We start from the raw sequence: 22,307 nt of genomic DNA, 5'->3' as shown, positions 1-22,307 counted from the left end.
GGCAGACTAATTGTAAATGTATTTTTTAAGGAATTTTAGATGAGCCTTTAGCTGTCTCGCTGCAGAAGGAGGTGCTGTATGTTCCCAGCAGAATTGCTGCTCTGAAGAGCATCCCATCTACTGCCGAGGGTCTTCTGTTTCAGACTTCCCGGCCTGGGAGGGTGGTGGTACCTGCTGGCAGAAATCCTTCAGGGTAACCAAAAAAGCAATCGCAACCCAAAGTTTCATCTGCTTGGAGACCTGATTCTCCACACGTAGCTTAACCAGGCAAACGTGCCCCTTGATGCTACTTGGAGTAAAGGGTGGAAAGAGCATCCTTCGCTTGTGCCTTCTGGATTTGTGGGGTGTCACTGAAAGCGAGCTGTCAGTCTTGAGAGACGCTGTTCTGTCCAAGCTTGATCACCCTTTCTGGTCCACCCTAAAGGTGTTCCTCAGGTGCAACCTCTCTGGTTACTTGTGTCTCGCCCCAAACCTCATGAGTTTTGCTTGGCTTCCACGCAAAGTGTTCAACCACCAAGTGAAGGCGAAGACTGCCCTCAGCTCCTGCCCTTGGTGTGGCTCACCCCAAGCGAAGAGAAGTCGTCAGTGGTGGTTAGGTTTCAAAGTCTGGTTTTCAAATACCTGCTGCTCACGTGCCGTCCTCTTTTCGTCCTCGGTGTCCTGCAAACACGCACGCTACGGTCCCTGACGCCACGCTGGAAGTCAGCGACGCTGGTGCTCTTCTGTTGACCTCGTGGTTCCCAAGATCCTGGGATCCACATGGAAAATTAAATGATTTAGTGCCCCAAATTTGGTAATTGCCCTAATGTGAGAAGCATGAGGAGACATGGAGAGGGGCCTGAAGAAGTCTAGAGTCCCCTTGGTCCATGCAGGTCCAGCAGCAGCAGCGAGGAAAGGAAAATGGTAACTGGAACCAGTCGTGATTCCTCAGTCCCTCAGTGTCAGGTATCTGGTGAATATTTGCTGGTGTTTGAGCACCAAAACGATCATAAATTCTTCAGCAGTTTATTTCAAAGCAACCCTTCCCAAGGCGTAGGTAACAGCCAGCCACTGCGTTGCTTGCAAACTCAGCCCTACGTCAAGCGAGGGAATGGATTTCTTTCCATCTTGATTCACCGAAACGACACGAGTTTCTGCCTTGTGTGATTTTCCTGTTGTGTTTTTCCATATTTGTTAGAGGGAGAGACCCAAGGCGGGCTACAGGATCACTGCAAAACGCTGGCATTGCAAACTCTGATGCTTGCAATAAGCCTGGTTATTTAGGACGGTGCTATTAAAAAAAAAAAATATTTTCCTTTCAAGTGTGTAAAAATGAGCTCCTAAAATCACTCTGCTGCAGAGACACGAGGCATGCCAATTTAAAAAAAAATAATGTATGTCTTCATTAAGCCTGGTGCATGTGCCCTCCCAGGCATTCTGTCTTCCTGAGATGGTTGTTTTGTTTTAACTTCCTTCATTAAAGCAGGCCTTTTTATTTTCCTGAAAGTAGGGCACGCACTTTTCGCGTGGAGGCTGGCTTATGCTCTAGCTGCCTTTATTAATAATGCAGGGGAGAATAATGCTTTGCATCCATTACTTGAGCGCCCTTACAGAGCAGAACAGAGATTTCTAAAATCGGCCTCGGAAATTAGGGGTCTCGGTGGAGCTGTTGTGGGATGGGATGGAGGCTCCGATCCCCCATTCCTGCTTCTGGGTCCTCCCCGGAGGAAACGTTGCTCTGCAGAGGGAAAGCGCCGGCATCGTCTTTCCCCACCTAAGTGCTCTGAACCATCCCCCCGACTGTTTGGGGACATCAGTGGGTCCCTTAAGGTGGGTGTCTGGGGCTTTGGCGGGGTGAATATCCTGTAGGGCCTTGCAAGGCTTTCTGAGAACAAATGCTCCCATGTTTTGGGGCGCTCAGGCACACAGTAGTGGGACTGCCTGGAGAATTAAGCTTGTTGCAAACTTCATACAAGGCTCAAGGCCGTATCCATCACAAACAAGGTTGGCAGAGGGAAGCAAGAAATAGATATATCACATATACCGTGTCATCTGCTTTGTCCTTGCGTGGCGATCCTGTACTCCGGTTAATTCACGGAGCTTTCTTCAGGCACATCTGATTCATATTGTTCTCTTTTCCACTTAAAATACATCCTGAACATTACCCAGAAGTCCTCGCAGGGAGACAGACCAGTCCCAGCGCTGCAGAGACCCACACTCGGTTCACATTGCTTGCCCAGTTCCCACCACTAGATTGGCCAGGGCTCCAACAGATAATGAGTAAAAGCTCTGTTTTCATTGAACAGTGTCGGCGAGAGGCTGGACCAAATCTAGAAGACACTGGTAGGAGGTAGACCTTAAACGATATTAGATAGTCATGGCTGGGTTGTCACCTCTGTGAATTGTAGCTCTTGCAAAGGACCAGGAGATATTAATGTTCCTAGAAGCCTCCTTGGTTCACCTCTTGTGTAGTTTTAAGTGATGGATTCTCCAAGGATCCATGATTTAATGTACAGAACATGCATAGCTATGGCAAGCTCCCAGCCATCTCAGACCCAAATTACCTTGCTTTTTTTGGTGGGTCTAATGTGAAGAGGAGAAACCGCAGAGGAAGGATTCATATAACATCTAAATAAATTGTCTCATCAGTCTTGGAGATTAAAACCTTTGTGAAATCCAGAGGCAAAAATGAATCTGATTTTGAATAAAAGCGTAAGTGAAAGAGCGTTTCTGTCTCAGCGCTGGGAGTTAGCTCTCCAGTGCGGTGTGGAGGAGTGCAGTGTAGCATGGAAAATAAAGGAAGGCACTTTGGAAATCCTTAATAACTCACAAACCTTTGGGAGGGGGCACAGACTCAGAGCAGAAAGTCATCAGTGCTCGACTGGAAGAGAAATTGCGCTGTGAATCTCTCACTTCCCACGAACCTCCTGGTTTTGTCTTGAAGAAGGTGAGGAGGGAGGAGCACATCTCCACGGCTCCAGCGGCAGAGCACCAGCCAGCCAGATCTTGCACCCGTAAACATCCCCGCGCAGCTGACGATGGCCGTGCCGTGCTGTTGGGTGTCCTCCATGCTCCTGTATTTCCATCCCACACGAGGAAAGTGGTCTCATGAGGTTTTGGTGGACCAACAGACTGGCAGCAGTGCTTCTCCACTCTCTCCAGCCAGTGGTATCCAACTGTTAGGACCTGCGTTGCGGCTGGCGTGGGCTGTGGTACCAGCGCCGTTTCCTCCTTGGCCTCCTTAATCCCTCGCCCTCAACTTCCAGCTCCATCATGAAGTCCCTTCTGTGGGACTTAGTGCCAAGCACCTCGGCGGTAGGAACTTGCTTGGGAGAAGGAGTTATGAAGTGCAGCTTTAACATGTCTTCGTGGGTGACTCCCTGGGGGCCAACAGGAGGATAAGGAACCCACCATCTCCTCCTGTAGGCCGTGGTGTCCCTCCCAAAGAGCTCCTCTTTCTGCCTCAGGCTTTTTTTTTTCCTCCAGAAGCCCTTTGAGTTGGCAGATCTGACCCCAGATCCCTTTACCGCATCTCTGAGGAAATCTGACCTCTCCGTAACGCCACGCGCGCAGGGAGAAGGGGACAACGGGGCCATACCCTGACCTCCAACCTTCTAGAGATCTTGGAGGATTCAGTACTTTGGCGTAGCGAGAGCGTGTCAACAGTTTACCTTCTGCGTTCACAAAAAATATCTTTTAAAAAGCCATAAATCAGTGATTTTCTTTGATCTGCATCATTTTACCTTCTTTACCGTCCAGAACTTCACAGCGAGGTCTAATCACTAAGTGGCTTGCTGAGCATCGAGCAGCCCTCGCTTGGGTTTCTCACTGGCTGGGTGTGCGAAATACGTACGTGGAAAAGTGCGTGGAAAAGCTGGAGCTTATTTCTTTTGCAATAACAGCTACAGCAGCTCGTTCAGCTGGTGAGCAGCGAGCTGTAATAAGTGGCCAAGGCTTTCAAAAGGTGTATGAGCTCCACTGGGAGGTGGTGGGGCTTAAACCAAGGATGGTGAGGGCCACCCTTTGAGATGAGTCTGGATAAAAAGTTAGGACAGATCCATGGTTTCAAGGGAAAAAAACCACAACAAAACAAACCAGAAAAAGGCTTGTTAAGCCTTTCCCAGAGGCACCAGCGTTGGGAAGGAGCCTGGTTGTGGGCTTAGGTTGGTGATCTGCCGTCTCCGCAGGTGTCCTCCAAAAAACCTCCAGTGTAATGGCAGTCCTTCTTAGGTGAGCGTTGGCCGTGTGGTTGGATATGGGATCAAGGTTCATCCTACAGAGGGCCGTTATGGCAGTCAGTATAGGAACTTTTCCTCTTTTGGAAAACTTAAGACCCACCAAATGACTGAATTCTGCTGGTCCCTTCTCAGATCCCACAAGATTTGGCTCTTGAGGTTCTGCTGGATTATCTCATTAGCTTCATAGATACTTTTTCACAAACTGGGATACAGGGCAACCTGCCCAAATCCACCGCTTCTGCTGACTGTCCTTTCCAGGGTTTCTAAGGACCACCCGATGCTGGGATGGGGCGGTCACAGCAACCAGTGCCTTGTCCACCGGAGGTACCTGCCGTGCAAGCATCTCAAAGGGGTTTACTGTGAATACAGTGCCTTGCACACCAGGCTCAGCCTGTTTTCCAGCTGGGAAACACAAGGCCAAGGACAGCCATTACTGGTCCCTGCGCACAGAGGTGACCGGTGGTATCTGGGGAGGGATTGTGGCTCTGCTGGCCACCTCGCCCCCCCCCCGGTGTAGATCTTCATGCAGGTCGCTTAGCTCAGGAAACTGGTCATTTGGGGTAGGTAACTGGTTCGCTGCGATGCGCTCTGCAAACTGTCCCTCCGTGGGGAGCAGGTGGGGTGAGAGGAACCGTGGTGTGACCTTCCTACAGACAGTTGTCCTTGAAAGGTGGCGGGGAAAGGAAGAGAGCAGCAAAGCGGCTCAAATGTGACATAAGTGCTGGAAGTTGTGTCTTCATTGCTCTGTGTGACACCTCTTCTCTGTCTCCACTCAAGCTACACTTCTGATGAAGCAAGCCTGGCCACAGACCTCCTCCTCCTGTGCCACGGAGGGCACCTTCCACCTCCCAGTGGACACCGGGACTGAGAACAGAACTTATCAGGCTTCTTCTGCAGCATTCAGTAAATAAACCTTTTCTTCTGAGGTTTCCCTTCGTTGTTTCGTGCCCCCCCCCCCCCCCCCCCCCCCCCCTCCTATGGGTTATTTGGGGATGGGGTTATTTGGGATCAGCCTGTTTCCAACAGATGGGATCATTCGTGTCCACCCAGGTGTCCATGTGTCCTTCCCTGGGTGCTGAGCCCTGACACGGGTGAGGGTCCTGCAGGTCCTGGGGGGGGGGGGTGCTCGTTGGCACCATGTAGCAGATCCATCACCTTCTGCTGCCAGCGCTGCCCGGTGGGAGCGTCGCGCTGCAGTTCCCTTCTGGGATGAAATTTGGGAGACCTTTTGGGGTTTTTTTATTCTTCTGCAAACGAGGTAGCATCCCTGCTCCTTTCTGCTCGCGTGTTAACACCATGAAGGAGCAGGAAAACGAGAGCACCAGCCCTCCTGGTGCTCCTTCAGAGGAGGAAGTCAGGTGGAGACGGGTGAAGGCCTCTCTTTTAGCTGAGCGTTTGGTCCCCAGGAGCAGCCTGGGGCTGTTTTGCAGGTGTAGGCCTGCAGCGGCGATGCTGCGTGGTTGGGCACAACGGTCCGTGTTGAAAAACCAAAGGGAGATGGTTTCCTATTCCCTTAGCAGTGGAAGAGAGAATTCCAAAATAAAGCACGATTTTCCAGGTGGAATTCCCACCTTTTAACTCAAACTGGCTGAGCAGAGGCAGGGGGAGGAGATGCTGCTTAGTCAAACAGGCTTTTCCAGGTGGAGCCTTGTAACCTCATCCCCTAAGGGGCCAAACTGTGCCTCCAGGAGGGGTGGGTGAGGTCCCCCGGTGCTTCCCCTGGTATGTGGGGTGTCCTCTGGCCCCTGCCCCATTGCTCCTGCCTGCTTTCGCCCTCGTGTTGCCTGCTAAAGCCAGGGCATGGCTAGTGGGGGGCGTGCTGCCAGCAGGAGGTAGGACCAGTCCTGGGCTCAAAATGCAAAATTAACCTTCCAAACCGCTCTGGGAACTGGAGAAACTCCCAGTTGTATCTGGAGAGAAAAACATGAGGTATCTTGAAGTGACTCTCCACAGGCCGTGTCTGCAAGGCTGGGGCCGCTGCGCCCATGCACACCAGGTCGAAGTGTTCCTCACCGTCTGCCTGCTCCAGGCTCCCTTTTGGCGCTAAATTAAATCATTTACAGAGTGAGATGAGAGGAAGAAATATTGGTGGGGGTTTTTTTCTTTTTTGCTGAAAAGAATTATTATAAATAAACCTGTTAAAAGCCTTCAGGAGACTTTCTCTTTGAAAAGGGAGGTCCCTGCCGTGCTTTGGGGTAGGGGCTGGATGCCTGACACGGTGCATGGGCTTTGCATCACACCTAATTTCATGCCAGACCAGATTTGACTGAATTGTAAGCGTTTGGAAAATCTCAGCGTGTAATTATTAGAAATCTAGGTATTTTTCGGCAAAATTCCCTTGGAGTTCAACCCGTGCCTGGATGTGATTTCTCCTCCCCATTGCACCTCTGGGCTGCTGCAGGTGAGATTCCTCCCTGGAAATCAGAGCGAGCAAGGTGCCGGGGTAGGAAGGGATTTGGGGGCAAAATTTGGCTGTGGCCCCCCAGTGTGGGTGATAAAGGAGATAAATAACGCGGTCACCGGCCAGGCAGGCTGGCCTCGTTTCCAGAGAACTGGCTTGGGCGCGTTAAATTGAACAGAGAAAGCCTTGAGGTCTGATTTGCAGAGATGCTTCGGGCTTCTAGCTGTGGTTGGCTTCACCAGAGCTTTGCTGGGAGATGCCACCTCGAGTGCAGGCTCTGAAAACACAGAAGCATTTCAAGTTGGGCATCCCAGCTCGGTTCTGTGAGTCGGCTCGAGCTCACCTCGCCCAGGTTTTGTTCTTGGGACGACAGCCTTCCCCAGGTGTCCTGTGGCAGGGGACAGGTAAGAGCTCAGCCACGAGCAAGGTGTCAGTTCTGGGTGGAGGACAGCCAAGGAGAAGGCTGGGAAATGAGTCCTTCTGTTCCCAGGGTGAAGAGTGCCCACCAGTATGGACTGGAGCCGCATACTGAACAGCAATAAATACGAATAAATATGCCATAGCTGCTCAGTACCTCCCCACATCTGCACCAGTAAGACAGAAAAGGTGCTGAGGGCTCCGCTGGGCTGTGAACAAAGGCCATGGCAAGACATGCATGAGCTTAAAGGTTGGGTAAGGGCTGCCCAGGTGCCTTCAGCCTGTCCTTGCCTCTAGTGCGGGGACTTGCCTTTTGGCTTTTTGTCCTTTAACATTGGGTTTTCAAAGCTTGGTTTTGCCTGAGGTATTTTGTTTTGTTGCTTAGATGCTCCAGTTGAGATCAGGAGCGTCATAGGCGCAAAGCTTTGCGCACAGTAATGAGCAAGGGTATAGATTTTATGATGGTTTTTGTCCAAGAGCCTTCTGTTTGCACCAGAGGATCGTGGTGGCAGTGACAACATGCCAGGGAGGACTTTGGCAGAGGCAATGCAAGTCTCCCAGGCAGCTGCTCATGCTGGTGTCCACACCATGGCATCGTCCCCTGTGATATCCCCATGCTCACCACTCCAGCTCCCTGGGGGCAGGGAAAGTGGATGGACAATAAAGCCAGGAAAAAGGCTGGAGGAGGATGAGCCCGAGCTGGAGGGTGGTGGCAGAAGCAGGACCAGACAGACTCAACTGGGCCGTGCAACCATGTAGGACCTCCCAGAGCTGCTTGCAGCTGCTTACTCCTGCCCACAGCCCGCCGCAGCCTGAGCCCCAAGTTCTGCCCTGGGTCTTCCTCAGGGGATCCTGGGTCTGCTCCCAGGGGTGGGTGTGCTGAGTGCAGCCGCCTTCGGCACAGCTTGATTTTACTGAAAAAGCTGCAGGTCTTTTTACAGAATCACAGAAGGGTTTGGGTTGGAAGGGTCCTCAAAGACCCTCTGGTCCAACCCCCTGCCACGGGCAGGGACACCTCCCACCAGACCAGGTTGCTCCCAGCCCCATCCAGCCTGGCCTTGAGCCCTGCCAGGGAGGGGGCAGCCACGGCTGCTCTGGGCAGCCTGTGCCAGGGTCTCACCACCCTCATCAGAAGAAATGTCTTCCTGGTGTCCCACCTACAAGCTTTCTTACAGCCCCTTGATATATTAAAAGGTCGCTCTAAGGTCTCCCCAGAGCCTTCTCTCCTCCAGGCTGAACACCCCCAACTCTCAGCCTGTCCTCACAGGGAGCTGCTCCAGCCCCTCAGCATCTTCGTGGCCTCCTCTGGACCCGCTCCAGCAGGTCCGTGTCTGTCTTGTGCTGGTGCCCCCAGAGCTGGGCGCAGCCCTGCAGGGGGGTCTCACCAGAGCGGAGCAGAGGGGCAGAATCCCCTCCCTTGACCCACTGGCCATACTTTGGATGCAGCCCAGGATACAGTTGGCTTTCTGAGCTGCAAGTGCCCATTCCCGCCTCGTGTCCAATTTTTCATCCACCAGTGTTCCCAAGTCCTTGTCTACAAGGCTGCTCTCCACCCAGTCATCCTCCAGCCCGTATGGATACCAGGGATTGCCCCAAACCAGGCGTAGGACCCTGCCCTTGGCCTTGTTGAACGTCATGAGGTTCATCTGGGCACACTCCTCCAGCCAACAGGCTGAGGGTGCGCTCGATCCCACCCCATCGACATCACTGATGAAGATATTAAATAGTATTGGTCCCAGTGCCAACCCTTGAGGGACACCACTCGTTACTGGTTTCCACTTGGACACCGAGCTGTTGACTGGACATGGCCATCCAGCCAATTCCTTCTCCATCTGTCATGCTTGTGGTGAGCCCTTCATGTGGAAACAAGAGTGAGGGTACAAAATTCATCACAGGGGCTTTTTTTTTTTCCCCACCACCACCACCCTTTGTGCTATTATAGAAAAATTTATCTGTGCAATCCAGGGCACTGCGTGTTGCGGCTTCAATAAGGTTGAGGTTTCTAGAGTGGCACGAGGGATTTAATCAGCAATTTTAATGGAAGCTGGAGCTTAAAGGCTCACTATTGCTTTTAAAATCCCAGCCTGCTGCTGAACCACAAAGCGGCAGAAGCACGGGCCATGCCAACCTCCTAATCCTAATAAGGTGTGAGATAGTCATAATGAGGCTTTAAAATTAGCTGTCAGACATGCTTTTCCGAGAGGAACCTCCGTCATCTTGCGGCTTTAAAACTTGATTACGTGCCGTTTTTACCTGCAAATTGTTCTTTTTTTTTCCCAATTTATAAACATGGAAGATTACATCTGCCTGGGCTATTATGTTTAATACCTTTTTTAATACCGTAGCTAAATTGTCTGTGATTCAGCAATCAGGAAACCGCGGCAAGGGTTAGCATTCGAGGCGGTGAAACCACCCAGCCTTGAGCCGGTCCGCGTCTCCAGGCGCCCATCCGAAATGAAGCGTGATGCCGAGACCTGGCTGCCTCCACGGTCTTGGTTTGAAAAAAGTGAGTTCAGAATAGAAGAAAAATACATCAGATATTGAAAACCAGGAGGTTGGTTGGTCGGTAGGTGATGTTGTTGGGTTCCTGGAGGACCTCATGATGGAGGAGTCTCCACTTGTGCTGCTGTTCGTTTCGAACTTGCGTTTCCTCTCTCTGCTTCCGTCTCTCCTTTAAAGATAGCTGCTCTCCTGCTAATGTGAGTCAGAAAAAGGGTCACAGCTATTCCGCTGTTTAATTAACACGTTTTTTCCGATCTGCAGTAATCAGGAGGCGGTGAGATGCTGTTTGGGAGTTCCTAGAAAGCTCCTCGTTATCTTCACGCTGTTTCAGTGCTGGGCAGATAATATGGGATATTAGCAGACTTGGAATCTTAGCCTTCCTTAATTGCTGCCCTGAACACTGGTTGAGTAAATTAGTTCATTATATTTGAGTGTTTCGATGTCTTATCGCTGAGCTGAGCCCTGACTTCTCCTCTCCATCCTACACAGTCTTCGGGGACCGTTTTCTCTAAGGAGATGGTTTCCCCCAGCCCTCCTCCAAGAGCTGGCTGCCATTTCTCACCAGCCATCCCAGCCCACGTGTTTTTCCTTGCTCATGCGAGCAGATTTTTTACCATTTCCATTCTTTTTTTAACCATTCATCATGCTGTGACCAACACCACGATGCCTTCATGGCACACTTGATGCAGTCCGGGCGCCCCATGGCAGCAGCTCAGCTTTTAGTCTACCCTAAAAAAACCCCCAACCAACCACCCTTAAAGCACAACTTTGAGTATTCTTGAGGATTTTCCCCCAATTTAGCACTTTGGTAGTAATGTTTCAGGGGCAAATTCATGGAGCCTTGTTTGGAAATGCCTCTAAAGGTTGGGAATTCCGGTGCTGGATATCCTTGGTGCAGGGACACCCCATCCTTGGGACAGGTCGCACCTCCTTTAGGTGGTACTGGCTACGAGGTCTTGTGGTACTTAGCTGCCAGGTAACGGTGTTATCGTGGACCTGCTTAAAGCCACCCCTTTCTTTTTGGAGAGGAAAACTGGTGGAGGGTATGGACCCCGTATTTATCACCAGTCAGCAGACAGGAAGGTACCTTGAAAGGAAGCAGAAGGAAGTGGAGATCCTTATGGGATGCCCTCACTCCAGGGAAAGCCTTTAAAAAATCCAAACAAATATGATCAGACTTGCATTAGAGGATCTTGAGCTGGTACCGCTGGGTCTTCCTGGAAGGAAAATAGAAATTTATAAGCTCCAGACAGCTCAGAACTTCACGCAAATAGCAGCAAAACCCCAAAGCGACCCCCCCCCAGCCAGCAGGTCACCTGATAAATCACGTTACCCCTTAGGTTATTTTTTGTCAGGTTTGCTTTTTGGGACAAGTTCCCACGTTTTGGAAAGGATCCTTCATTTTAGTTTGTCCCCTGTATACTCAGCATCTCCTAAAGGCTGCGAGGTGAGTTGAGGTTTCTTTAGCCCTTCGATAAAGCGTGAAGGTGGGCCTTGGCTGCTCCAGCTAAACAGCCTGGTGGGTTGATGGGGAAGACCAGGGGGAGCTGAAGTCCTTTTTCTTTTCTTTAAATCTGAACAGAAGAAAGAGAAAAATTCCAATCTGCCGTATCAGGATCACAAATATTGCAAGGGACGTTTCCCCGCCTGCCCCACCGCTGCCCTCCCAAGCCCCCGCTGCTCCTCCCCGCTTGCCAGCAGCCTGCTGGAGCAAGTGGCTTTGCTTAATGGCAATAAAGCAGATTTGCTGCTTTTGTCGCTCATGCAAATAGCCTGGGGGTGGGGTGGGAGAGGTATAAGGGTGCTTGAGCATCGCCTGGGGTTGCCTCTCCCCCCTGCAAGGTGAGAGGATGGTCACAGCCCTCCTTTTGAGGAGAGGGAACTGCTTGGCACCGTCCACCTTGACGAAATACTTCAAGGCATCCATCAGTTGCACCTTCATATTAAGATCTGGACCGTTGATGTTGCTGCTTTTCCGCTCATTGCTTGGGGACACAGGCAGGGGACAGCGACCCTGTGCCGTGAAATGAGGTCCTCCAGCGACTAAATTTGGGGTTTGCCTGTCGCACCGCAGGCGAAAATGGTGAAAGGACGAAAATCTGGGGAGGAGAGAAGGAAAAACATTATTCTTATCAAGCAGATAGATATATATATAGGTTAGAGATAGGCTATATATATATATATATAAAGATAAGTATAGAGATAGGATATATCTATATATCTATATATAAAGATAAGTATAGAGATAGGATATATCTATATATCTATATATAAAGATAAGTATAGAGAGGGGTAAGCAGGTGTGAGGACACTGCTGTCTTAGGTGATTTAAGTGGTGACTGAGTCCCGTCAAGCCATGCCTTGACCACTGGGAATACTCATCAGCTCTACGGCCTGGTGGGAAGAGCCGCCGCTGGGCTGGGTGGAGGATGCAGCCCCGGCTGCTGTGATGGATTAGCCAGGGGCTGCCTGTTGGACTTGGAGGTCTTGGCTTGGTGGGTTTCACGGGACATCAACAGATGCTGGTGCATCTCCTCCGTGCTGAGTGATGCCCAGTGAGCAGCCAGTGCATCATGAACTGGTTGTGCATCGTGAACTGGTTGCTCCTGTGCCGGGCGGACTGGTTCTGCAGCTGTAGATCCTCACCCTAACTTGGGCTGCTCTTGTCTTTGCCAGGGTACACTGCGGGGACTCCCTACAAGGTCCCACCGACCCAGAGTAACAACGCACCTCCTCCCTACTCGCCGTCTCCAAACCCATACCAAACCGCTATGTACCCCATCAGAAGTGCCTATCCGCAGCAGAACCTGTACACCCAGGTAGGTGCCTCACGCTTGACGGCGTGCCTGAGGTTCCTGCAGGGCTTCGTCCTTGGCTGTCAGGGCTGAGCACCCATGTCCTGGTGGGATGGAGGTGCTCGTGGGGGGGCTTGGTGGCTCGCCGGGATGCTGGGGTCTCTCTCCTGCCTCCTCGGTTGGATTCTTTGGACGAAACGTGGTCTTGCGTGTTTGTCGGTGTGCAGCAGAGTCAACACAGTGGTTTCCCTGTGGCTCGGCCAGGTTGGGAGTCAGGTCCCTTCCCCAAAAATCACACGCCTGACTGCCAGGGCTTGCTGGGTCCAGGATGGTCCCTGCACCCACCTCTTCCCAGCTCTCAACACTGCTCTTCCCCAGGGCCACAGATGAGTCTGGGTCACCACAACGTCCGCTTGCTGGTGGCTTTTAGCATCTCACTCGACTTGCATCGCCCTCCTGCCACCTCCCGTGGAGAAGCCCCTGTGTCACCTTCACCAGCCCAAGCTACTTCAGACAGGACCCAGATTCATGTCCTCACGGAGGAGCTTCTCCCTGAGCACCTGGATGGGTTTCCAGTACCATCTTCTCTGCTCCTGCATTGCCACTGCCTCCAGCTATGTGCTGGGTCCGAGATCCTCCACAGAGATGCAGTTTAGGGCAAGTGTCCTCCAAAAGTCACCTTGACGCCCCTGAATGCCCCTTGATGCCCCTGAATGCCCCTTGATGCCACTGAAGATCATAAACTCCTCGAGCAGTCCGTCCCTACGGCTTCCCTAGCTTTCCCCCGCCTCTTTAATGGCAAATAACCAACTTCTCCAGCAGCTACAACCTCATGGAGTGATTTCTCCGTGCCTTGCTGAGACCGAAGCATCTCCTCTTGACGATTTTGTCCGCCATCACCTCTCCTTCTGTTAACTGAGTGTTGCGTAAACCGCTGGGGACCAAACCCATCGCTGCTGCCTGGTTCCTTCTCTTGCAGCTGATTTCTCAGTCACCTTTTCTTCATGGGCCTAATTTATCTTAGCATGTCCTTCTCGTTCCTCAAGGAAATGCCTTTCAGCATCTGCAGTTTGTCCGATCCACCTATGTAGCTCCTGAAAAAAAAGAAGTAATTTAATAGTTCTTCTCCTTCACCCCTTAATCCATACCTTCTCCCCTTGATCCATACCTTCTCCCCCTAATGCATACCTTCTCCCCCAATCCATACCTTCTCCCCTTAATCCATACCTCTAGTGGCTTTCACTAATGCACCATAAAATCTCCCTTTGTTGTTTTAAATCCTCAAATCTTTCAGCCTGACCCTGGTTTGCAGGTACCAGCAGTGTCCCTGTCTGTCCCCAGGGTGGCAGTTCTTTCCTTTGCGCCTCTCACGTTTCAGGCCCTTCATTATTTTGGTGGTGGATCTTTTCCTGTTGGCTCCTTTCTTTTATTCCCACCCTTCCTTACCCCTTGTTTCCAAACACCGGGGGTCTCAGCAGCCTGGATTTCAGAACCCTTTTGTCTCCCGTGGGAAACCCAAGAAGACGACACGTTTCCTGGACCCAAGCAAGCACCTTGGGACCTGCCGAGAGCCACGGCGTCTCCTTGTCTTCCATCTCTTGTTCCTTTTCTACACCAGCAGCTAAAGTCTTTTGGGACCAGGCCCCATTTCATCCCACCACACGGAGGCAGCACAGTTTGTCCCTGACTAGCTGAGTCTCGGACCAGTGATGCTCATCTCCGTCCCAGTCCCGTTGCCTTCATCCATCCCAGGGACCGTCCCACATGTCCACAGGTTCAGCATCCTCCTCGCTTGTCCAGATCTGCAGACGCAGGCGCTTGCTCATGGGAAGGACCAGCCCCTTGGTACCAGCAGCTCTGTGTGACGCCTGCTTGTCTTAATATTGCTTCTGCCACACCTCTGGAGGAGCTGAGGCCTTGAAGTCTTGAAGTGAAGGACCTGTCACAGCAGAGCTGCTGCGGGCTTGCAATATGGGCTGGGTTTGGGAACCTCCTGTGCCCCATCTGCCGCAGGGGGTAGGGGTGGGGCTGCCTGAGAGCATCGCTGCTTACTCCAGCTGGCAGCCCGGTCGGTGTTTCCAGGCTGACACCCACCACCCACGGAGCTGGTGGTGGCCTCGGAGTGAAACACTGGCCTTCGAGGCGCCGCTTTGGCTTTGGCTTTCAAGCGAATGACGAAGACAATGGTGGTATTTTTTTTCCCCTTCTCCAACAGGGAGCTTATTACACCCAGCCCGTGTATGCGGCACAGCCTCACGTTATCCATCACACCACCGTGGTTCAGCCCAACAGCATCCCATCGGCCATCTACCCGGCCCCGGTCGCTGCGCCCAGGACCAACGGTGTGGCCATGGGCATGGTCGCTGGGACCACCATGGCCATGTCAGCAGGTAAGAAGGAAAATCTTGGCGGGTTCCGGGCCGTAGTTTCATCTCTCGGGTGGGACGTCTCCGAACAACCCATCCTGGATGAAAAACTCTCCGTGCATCCGACGTGCTGCCCGCGGCCTTGCAGGGTGTTGCTGGCGAGTGGCTGCAGAAGCACCTTGCACGCAGCTGATCGCAGCTTCGGCTGCTGGTTTTGCTTGCTGGTTACCGCTCCTTTGCGGGCAAAAACCAGTGAATTTGCTCCTGATACTGATCTGACTCAGTTTTTTAGGTTTAGCAGAGGAGACCTTTCATTTGGCTTACCCTAGAGGGAGGCACTCTTGCATCCTTAAATAAATTACTGGCTCCTCTGTCTGCTCCATAAGTAAAGGAACAACCAGGTTTGTCTGTCTTCAAATACTGTTGTATTTCTATCCTCAGGTTCCTTTTTTAGGAGACTTAGGATCTTGCGTTTGTGTGAAAAAAATGACCATTTACGTATGCCAAATCCTCTGCATTTTATGTGCAGGATTGCTTCAAACTGCAGTGAATTGCTAGCACATTAAGTAAGGATACAGGCTGGTTTTATTTTTTCCAAAGCCTGCGTTTCTCTCATTAACACTTCTTAGGCTCGTCTATTGAATTACGCCAAGAAACGCATCATTCATCCTTTTGCCTCTGCGTTAGCTGTGACACAGAACTCTGCTACGGGACGCAGTCCCTGGTGCAGGCAGAGATACTGCAGCCTGGCTGTGACAAGAACCACTCTGGGAGATTTGCTGTTGCTTATACTGAGAAGTGGATAGCTGTAATTAATGCACGCGGGACGCCTTAAAATTTCATTAGTAGCATTTGTCCAGAGATACCCAGAAACGGAGAGGTTGTTTCGAGCACCCAGTTACTCCCAGAACAGAGCAGTTGGGGGCTGTATTCTCCCTTCCCGTGTCTGCTGAAGGCACCGTGCAAATTCTCACCTAAAATCCCTCTGCGTGGCAGATGCAGGCTGGAAGAAAAGAGGCTGCACCGGGCGAGTCCCTCCGCTTCCCGGCTGGGAGAGGAGCGCTCCTTTCTGCCGCATCCCGCGGCTTTTGGCTCTGTGGCTTCAAGTGAAGCCCTCGGGAGATGGGTGGCAAAGCTCATCTTCGTTTTCCCTGGAAGGCCTGGGTGTTTCCTCATCTCCCTTTGCAACCCTCATCCCTTCCAGTTTGGGCTTCAGGTGTTTCAGATATTGCTGCAGTGATCGGCCGTTGCGGTTTAGCCCGGTGCCTTCGGCAGGTGGAAGATGTCGGCAGGTTAGCGGCTACCTCTGCTGCTGGTCTGTAGGAAGAAGGAAAATTGGAAAAAGATGAGTTAAGGGCCGAAAGTAGCCTGGAAAATATGCTGGAGCTTCAAGTGGGTTTATTCCATTCATGGCCCTGGCTGATACCAGCCGCGTGGGTCAAACGCCTTCGATTCAGGTCTCACGGATGAAGTTCTATTTGGGAGCACTGAAGAAGAGTAAAAAGGCAGCTGATGCTGTGCCTGCCCCTTGGGTGCAGCCTGCAGCACCGTACCCTCGGGGTACCGCCCCCCCCGGTGGAGCTCTCCTCCTTCCTAAGTGTTTCTCCGTGCTGTTGCAGGAACCTTGTTGACCACCCCACAACACACCGCCATCGGAGCACATCCAGTGTCCGTGCCAACGTACAGGGCTCAAGGAACCCCCACCTACAGCTACGTACCTCCACACTGGTAAACCCACTGGCCAATTCATGTAAGTAAGTGCTGCCTTTGCAGGTCTTGCTCTGCCCTTGCCAATTAATTAGCGACCGAGGACACTCGTTGCTTCTCTCCTTCCTGAAAAGCTCCTGAATCCCTGTGTCTGGGCGATGCTTTGACTCCAGAAGAGCCACTTAGCGCTGCTCCCCGGCAGCGAGGGCTGCACATGGGGCTGCAGAGTGGGTTAGCAAAGCACGGCGCACCTTGACCTTGCTTCTTGCTGCTCGGTGCGGGCAGGGCTCTGCCGGTGACCTCGGTGGCATCAAGCTGCTCCGAGCGCCCTCGGGCACTGCTGAGGGTGGAAATTTTCGTGCTTGAAGGTTTTGGATGCATCACGCTCTTTCATAGCATCACAGAAGGGTTTGGGTGAGAAGGGATCTTGCAGACCATCTTGTCCAACCCCCTGCCACAGGCAGGGACACCTCCCACCAGACCAGGTTGCTCCCAGCCCCATCCAGCCTGGCCTTGAGCCCTGCCAGGGAGGGGGCAGCCACGGCTGCTCTGGGCAACCCGTGCCAGTGCCTCACCACTCTCAGGGAAGAATTTCCTCCCAGTATCTCATCTCAATCTCCCCTCTTTCGGTTTGAAACAGTTACCCCTCGTCCTATCGCTACCCTGCCTGATCGAGAGTCCCTCCCCACCTTTCGTACCACTTGAATATGTTTCCTTCCCCTGCCAGAGCCTGCTGGGAGATGGTCCGGTTCATTAGCACCGGGGTTGCGTGCCGCTGCCTGCAACCAGCGGCAGGTTCACGTCACGCTCAGCCTCCCCAAAATCCCGGCTGCTCCTCGAAACACCCTCCGGGGTTGGCTGGAGCCCTTGGCCCATCGTGCCCAACGAACGGGCCACGCAGCCGACGGGAGCACAGGACGCTGCTGCGTGGGGGAGGCAGCTCAGATCTCCTCCAGCCCGGGGGCTGTCTGAGAGCTCCCCTTGCTGCCTCCGTTACGCTGGGCCCGTGACTAATGGCTGTGTAATTAGCAGAGAGCTTCCCCTCTGCGTATTTTTAATCCCGTGCGTCGGATAATCCCGGCGAGCTGCTGCTTGCTCAGCTCCGTGCCCCAGAAATTGCCCCTCGGAGGGGCGCGAGGGGCGGCTCAGTCCCGCCTGCACCAGCCCCACGGCGCAGAGGAGGGGAACGGCCCCTCCTGATCCTGCGCCGCCGGCTCCTAACTCCTTCTTCCTCCTGTGTTTGCTCTCTTCCAGATCCGGAGTCCAACATTGTATGCAACTACACAAGTCTTACATCGGGGCTGCGGCCGCCGTGCTGCAGCACCTCGTCTGTTTGCAAGAACAAAAGAAAAAAAAAAAAACAACAAAACCAACAAAAAAAAAAAAAGTGCAAGGGTCACTTTATGCATTCTTTAGTGGTTTTTGTAAAAGCTGCTTTTTCTAATCTTCTGCCTCTTTTTTTTTTTTCTTTTTTTTTTTTTTTTTTTCTCCTCTCCCCCTTCCTCCTCCCCAGCCCACCTGAGTGGTGTAACACACATACTGACACTGAGCAATAGTCGAGTTCTCTCTTTGGTCCTCTCGTTTGAAAGCTCAGAATATTCACTTTTCCGGCATTGCCCAGCTGAGTGGTGCAAAGATCCCCCACTTCTCGTTCGTTTGGGTTCTTTTCGTTCTTTTTCCGTTGTTGTTGTTGTTGACGAGAGCCTAGATTTTCTTTGGCTAGTAAGAGTGGTTGATGTTCAGGGTACTATGTGAAAAGCACAGCGCTGGTAGGCAGGCTTATTCCGATTTGGTTTGGGTATTTTTAGTTGAATAATATAAATTATTTAATCTTCCATAACATATTACAAGAAAATTGGTGTCTTCCAGATAGCTGTCGTGATAGATGATAAATGCATTCTCTGCAGTGGAATTCTGAACTCATCCCTTCTTTCGTAGGAGTAAGAGAATATAAATATAATTAGCGGCGTAACACACTTGTCTTAGGAAGTAGGAGGACTGGTCACCATTGGGTCTTTGGTCTGCTTTTTCCAACTGGGCAAACGGATCTTGCGGGATGGGAAGAAAGCAGCGGAGAGACGCGCGCCCTGGTCGCGTCTCGCACCTCTTGGGAAGACGAGATGCTCCCCATCAGCCACGTCCTGGGGCTGCGTGAGGGAGAAGGCAGCTCCTTCCTTGCGTGGCCACTGTTTGCAGGCAGAGGTGTGCCAGGCGGCTGTTGAAGGCAGCAAGATGTCCAAGGCTTGGTCTGAAGAGCTTCACCACGTCCAAGGAATGAAGAAGAGCTTCTTCAGGTCCAGGGCTTGGTCTGAAGAGCTTCTCTAGTCCAGGGGTTGGTCTGAAGAGCTTCTTCATGTCCAAGGGTTGGTGTGAAGAGCTTCTCCAGGTCCGAGGGTTGGTCTAAAGAGCTTCTCCACGCCCAAGGGTTGGTCTAAACAGCTTCTCCATGTCCAAGGATTGGTCTGAAGAGCTTCTCCATGTCCAGGGCTTGGTCTGAAGAGCTTCTCCAGGTCTGAGGGTTGGTCTAAAGAGCTTCTCCAGTCCAGGGGTTGGTCTGAAGAGCTTCTCCATGTCCAAAGGTTGGTCTGAAGAGCTTCTCCAGGTCTGAGGGTTGGTCTAAAGAGCTTTTCTAAGCCCAAGGGTTGGTCTGAAGAGCTTCTCCAGGTCTGAGGCTTGGTCTGAAGAGCTTCTCCAGTCCAGGGGTTGGTCTGAAGAGCTTCTCCAGGCCCAAGGGTTGGTCTGAAGAGCTTCTCCATGTCCAAGGGTTGGTCTGAAGAGCTTCTCCAGAGTCTGGTGGTGTGGGGAAAGAGGGTGGCCGATTGCTGGAGAAGAGTCTTTGAGGCAGAGCAAGAGGGAAGATGGGCGGCTTCACCTTGCACCCATGTCATTGGCAGGGCTGAGACCAAACTGCGACACCTCCGTGGCAGTTGAGGAGCCCCCCCTGCCCATTCTTTGGGTCACAGCCGAGCTTGGAGACTTCCAGGAGGAATGTTCATCCAAGCACCAATCCCAGCACCACAGAGAAAGGCCGGAGAGGGGGCCGTTGTCCAGCTGCTCTGCTTGGCGAGTGGGGAGAAGCGGGAGGAAGAGGAAGCAATAGCAATAAACACGTCGCCTTCCTCACGGGAAGGCACCTGAGCAAAGGCGAGAGCGAGGAGGGCGATTCCCCAGTCGGCGTGGACGGGGCTGGGGGACAACGGGCGCGCAGAGGCTGTGGGCATCGGGGTCATTCCTGGGGCGTTTGGCTCACCCAAGAGCACAAGGACGCGAAGCCAACTGCGGGCGGTGACATCCCACCGTGGGGTGTCCGGGTAGAGCAATAAGTTGTCTTGAGGGCAGCGGAGGGAGAGTTTGTATTTGCAGACGATGCTCGTGGCCAGTTGATTTTGAAATCCTTATCGCCGAACCCAGCGTAGAAACAAGGAGTTTTTTTCATCTTTATTCTCTCCTACGCCAAACCCACGGTTGTGTTTTGATTTTTTTTTCCCCTCCAGCGTGCCAAAAGAGTTAACACGCGCCTGGCAGCGTGTTTGCGACTCTCCTGTCTCTTGGGCTCGGAGGTTGTCACGAGGGACCAAATCCAGAGCCTTTAACGAGGTCAGCTGAGGAGATGTGGGTGGGAATCCCGCCCAGCACTGCCTGGCGTGGGTTTCCGACCCGTGCGTGGTGTTGAGTCGGTGCCCAGATGTCCCTGTTGGTTGTTCTGCTTTGGGCCTGCCTGAACCACACCTCCAGAGGGAGGTGAGACCAGTGGAGACCAGCACTGGAGGGGTCACCCTGACCAGGGCATGGTGGTGCAGAGGTCAGACTGGAGGGTCTTTCAGAAGAACAAAGTGACCAGTTGTTGGCACCTGAGTGAGACCTCCTTGCTCTTGGTGGTGTCTCCCAGCTTGGCTTGTGCCAAGCTACTGGGAGGAGCTACTGGAGCTCGTTCTCACGAGCGTGGTCCAAAGGAGGAGAAACAAGCTTGGGGACCCAAGAGGACTTTTTCTACCGCTGGTTGGTCCTGGGTGGTTGGTCAGGTGGGGTGTTGGCACCGGCGCTTCTGTATGGGGGTCGTTTGGTTGGTTCTGCTGGTTTTAAAGGAAGCAAAGCTCTGGTTGACCTTCCCAGCCTCAAGGGGAACAAAGTGGGTGAAGACTGAGCACCAGTGCTGCGGAGCGGGGGAGATGGGCTTCTCCCGTGCGGTGCTGTGCGGTGCACTTTGGGTTCGTATAAAAGGAAAAGAGAAGAAAGAAAATAAAAAAAAGAGGGTGGATAATCAGAGGGCTGCCCCGTTCAGCTCGGTGAAGCCAAGGGTTAGCACGGAAAGAGCAACGGGACAGTTGGAAATAACAATCCCAGATCGTCCTTCCACTGCTTGTAGCACGCTACAGTTAAACCTGGGCCAAAAAAAACCCAAACCCCAGTAGATCACAGGAGTTGAAGACCCCTCAAATACCCTCTTCGCTCTCACTGTTGACTCTGTGTTACTAGGAGCTGTCTGTCAGCGTTGAAACACGTAGGATGGCGCAAGCTCTGGCCAACGTAACGGCTCTGTGACTTGCAGGGCCCAACGAGCTTCATTGTCACAGGTTCTGCAGAGGAGGACCTTGTCCAGCAGACACCATCCAACCACTGGCCTTGGCACCCTGCGCCCTTAACTGCTTTAGGAACAACTGCTGAAATTTTGGCCCGTGGCTAGGAAGACGCCAGGCTTTCTCCTGAAAGGAAAGAAAACACTAAAGGCGGGGTAGAAAGCTCCTGGAGCTGAGCGTGGAGGATCATCCAGTGTTAGTGCTGGTGAGACCTTACATGGGGCGGTTTAGTTTTGATTCCTTCGTTTGGATCAACAGCAGATCTGATGCTCCTCATGCCGTTAACGCCCAGGCAGAAATACTCATTAACTCAACCAGGGTGTGAAGAGGTGAAATACTCGGAGTCTGTTGGGCGAGAGGCTTTGGTGAGCACGTTTGGCAACCAGCGTTGGGTTTCAGTTTGGCCTGCTCCGTGGGTCCAGGGCCACCACACAGCTCCAGGGCCACCACACGGCTCCAGGGCCACCACACGGCTCTGGAGCCACCACGTGGCTCCAGGCTTGGGTAGCTCCTTCCCAAGGTGGCTTCCTGGGGCTGCGGCGGTGGGGAGACGCTCCCTGCCACAGCGTGGGGATGTGGGGCTTGATGCCCCCCCTGGCTCGTGCCAGCAGTGACCTGCAGCCCTGTCCCCTTCCCTGTGGAGCGACGTGGGTGGGTTTTTGGGGGGCTAAATGGAAGGATGGGAGGAAAGCCCATGATCCCAAACCCTTTCCTTGGCCAAGTCATGGCTTAAGCGAAGGTTCTGGGGAGGTCACAGCCTGGTGGGGGACTCCCTCGGGTGGGGGACACTCCGATAGGGGCCACCAGCTTCTCCGGTATTTCGTTCCGGCAAAGCTTTGCTGACGTTGGTTAAGGAAAAGGGTTTCCCACCGTGAAGGCTCACACCGGGGGCTGGTGGGGAAGAGCAGGAGGGGTTAAAACAATCCTTAGCAGCCGGCAAAGTGTCTCGGAGATTAAAATTCCAGCTAAAGAGGAAGGAAAATAATTCTCAGACCACCGTTAGGACCATTAACCCATCCCTGCCGTTATCTTGGCTTTAAAATGTGAGCTGTAAGGCAAGATTTGGGGGGGGGGTTAAAAGAAAAAACAACCAATATATTAATAGTGGTGGTGACCCCCAACCCGGGGGAGCCCCTTGGAGCCTGGACCCATCCCGCCTCCAAGCGGCTGAACCCTCCGGGTGAGGATTTGCTCCCGTATTTTTGTGAATAATAAATACCCAGCTCAGCCTTTTCTTTTTTTTTTTATTTTTTTGCAGTTCCAAGATGTCATTACCAGGACGTGTTATTTAAGGGGGTTGGTTTAATGATGGATGTTTCAGGGTT

At 52.6% G+C, this 22,307-nt stretch overlaps 1 protein-coding gene across 1 annotated transcript in view; it reads left to right on the top strand.

The window, feature by feature from the left end:
* The window catches only part of FAM168A (family with sequence similarity 168 member A), a 96,407-nt gene extending 79,977 nt beyond the window's left edge, over positions 1-16,430 (top strand). The window contains exons 3-6 of the mRNA XM_086481597.1: positions 4,995-5,120; positions 12,214-12,356; positions 14,548-14,722; positions 16,318-16,430. Of these exons, the coding sequence (XP_086337723.1) occupies positions 4,995-5,120; positions 12,214-12,356; positions 14,548-14,722; positions 16,318-16,430 (557 nt within the window). The remainder of the gene's footprint in view (positions 1-4,994; positions 5,121-12,213; positions 12,357-14,547; positions 14,723-16,317) is intronic.
* Positions 16,431-22,307: the final 5,877 nt, after the last annotated feature.

Source organism: Leptosomus discolor, chromosome 1 (genome assembly GCF_034619465.1).
Source record: "Leptosomus discolor isolate bLepDis1 chromosome 1, bLepDis1.hap2, whole genome shotgun sequence".
Classification (NCBI taxonomy): domain Eukaryota; kingdom Metazoa; phylum Chordata; class Aves; order Leptosomiformes; family Leptosomidae; genus Leptosomus; species Leptosomus discolor.
Note: the sequence above shows the minus strand (reverse complement) of the source record. Positions and strands in the feature narration are given on the sequence as shown.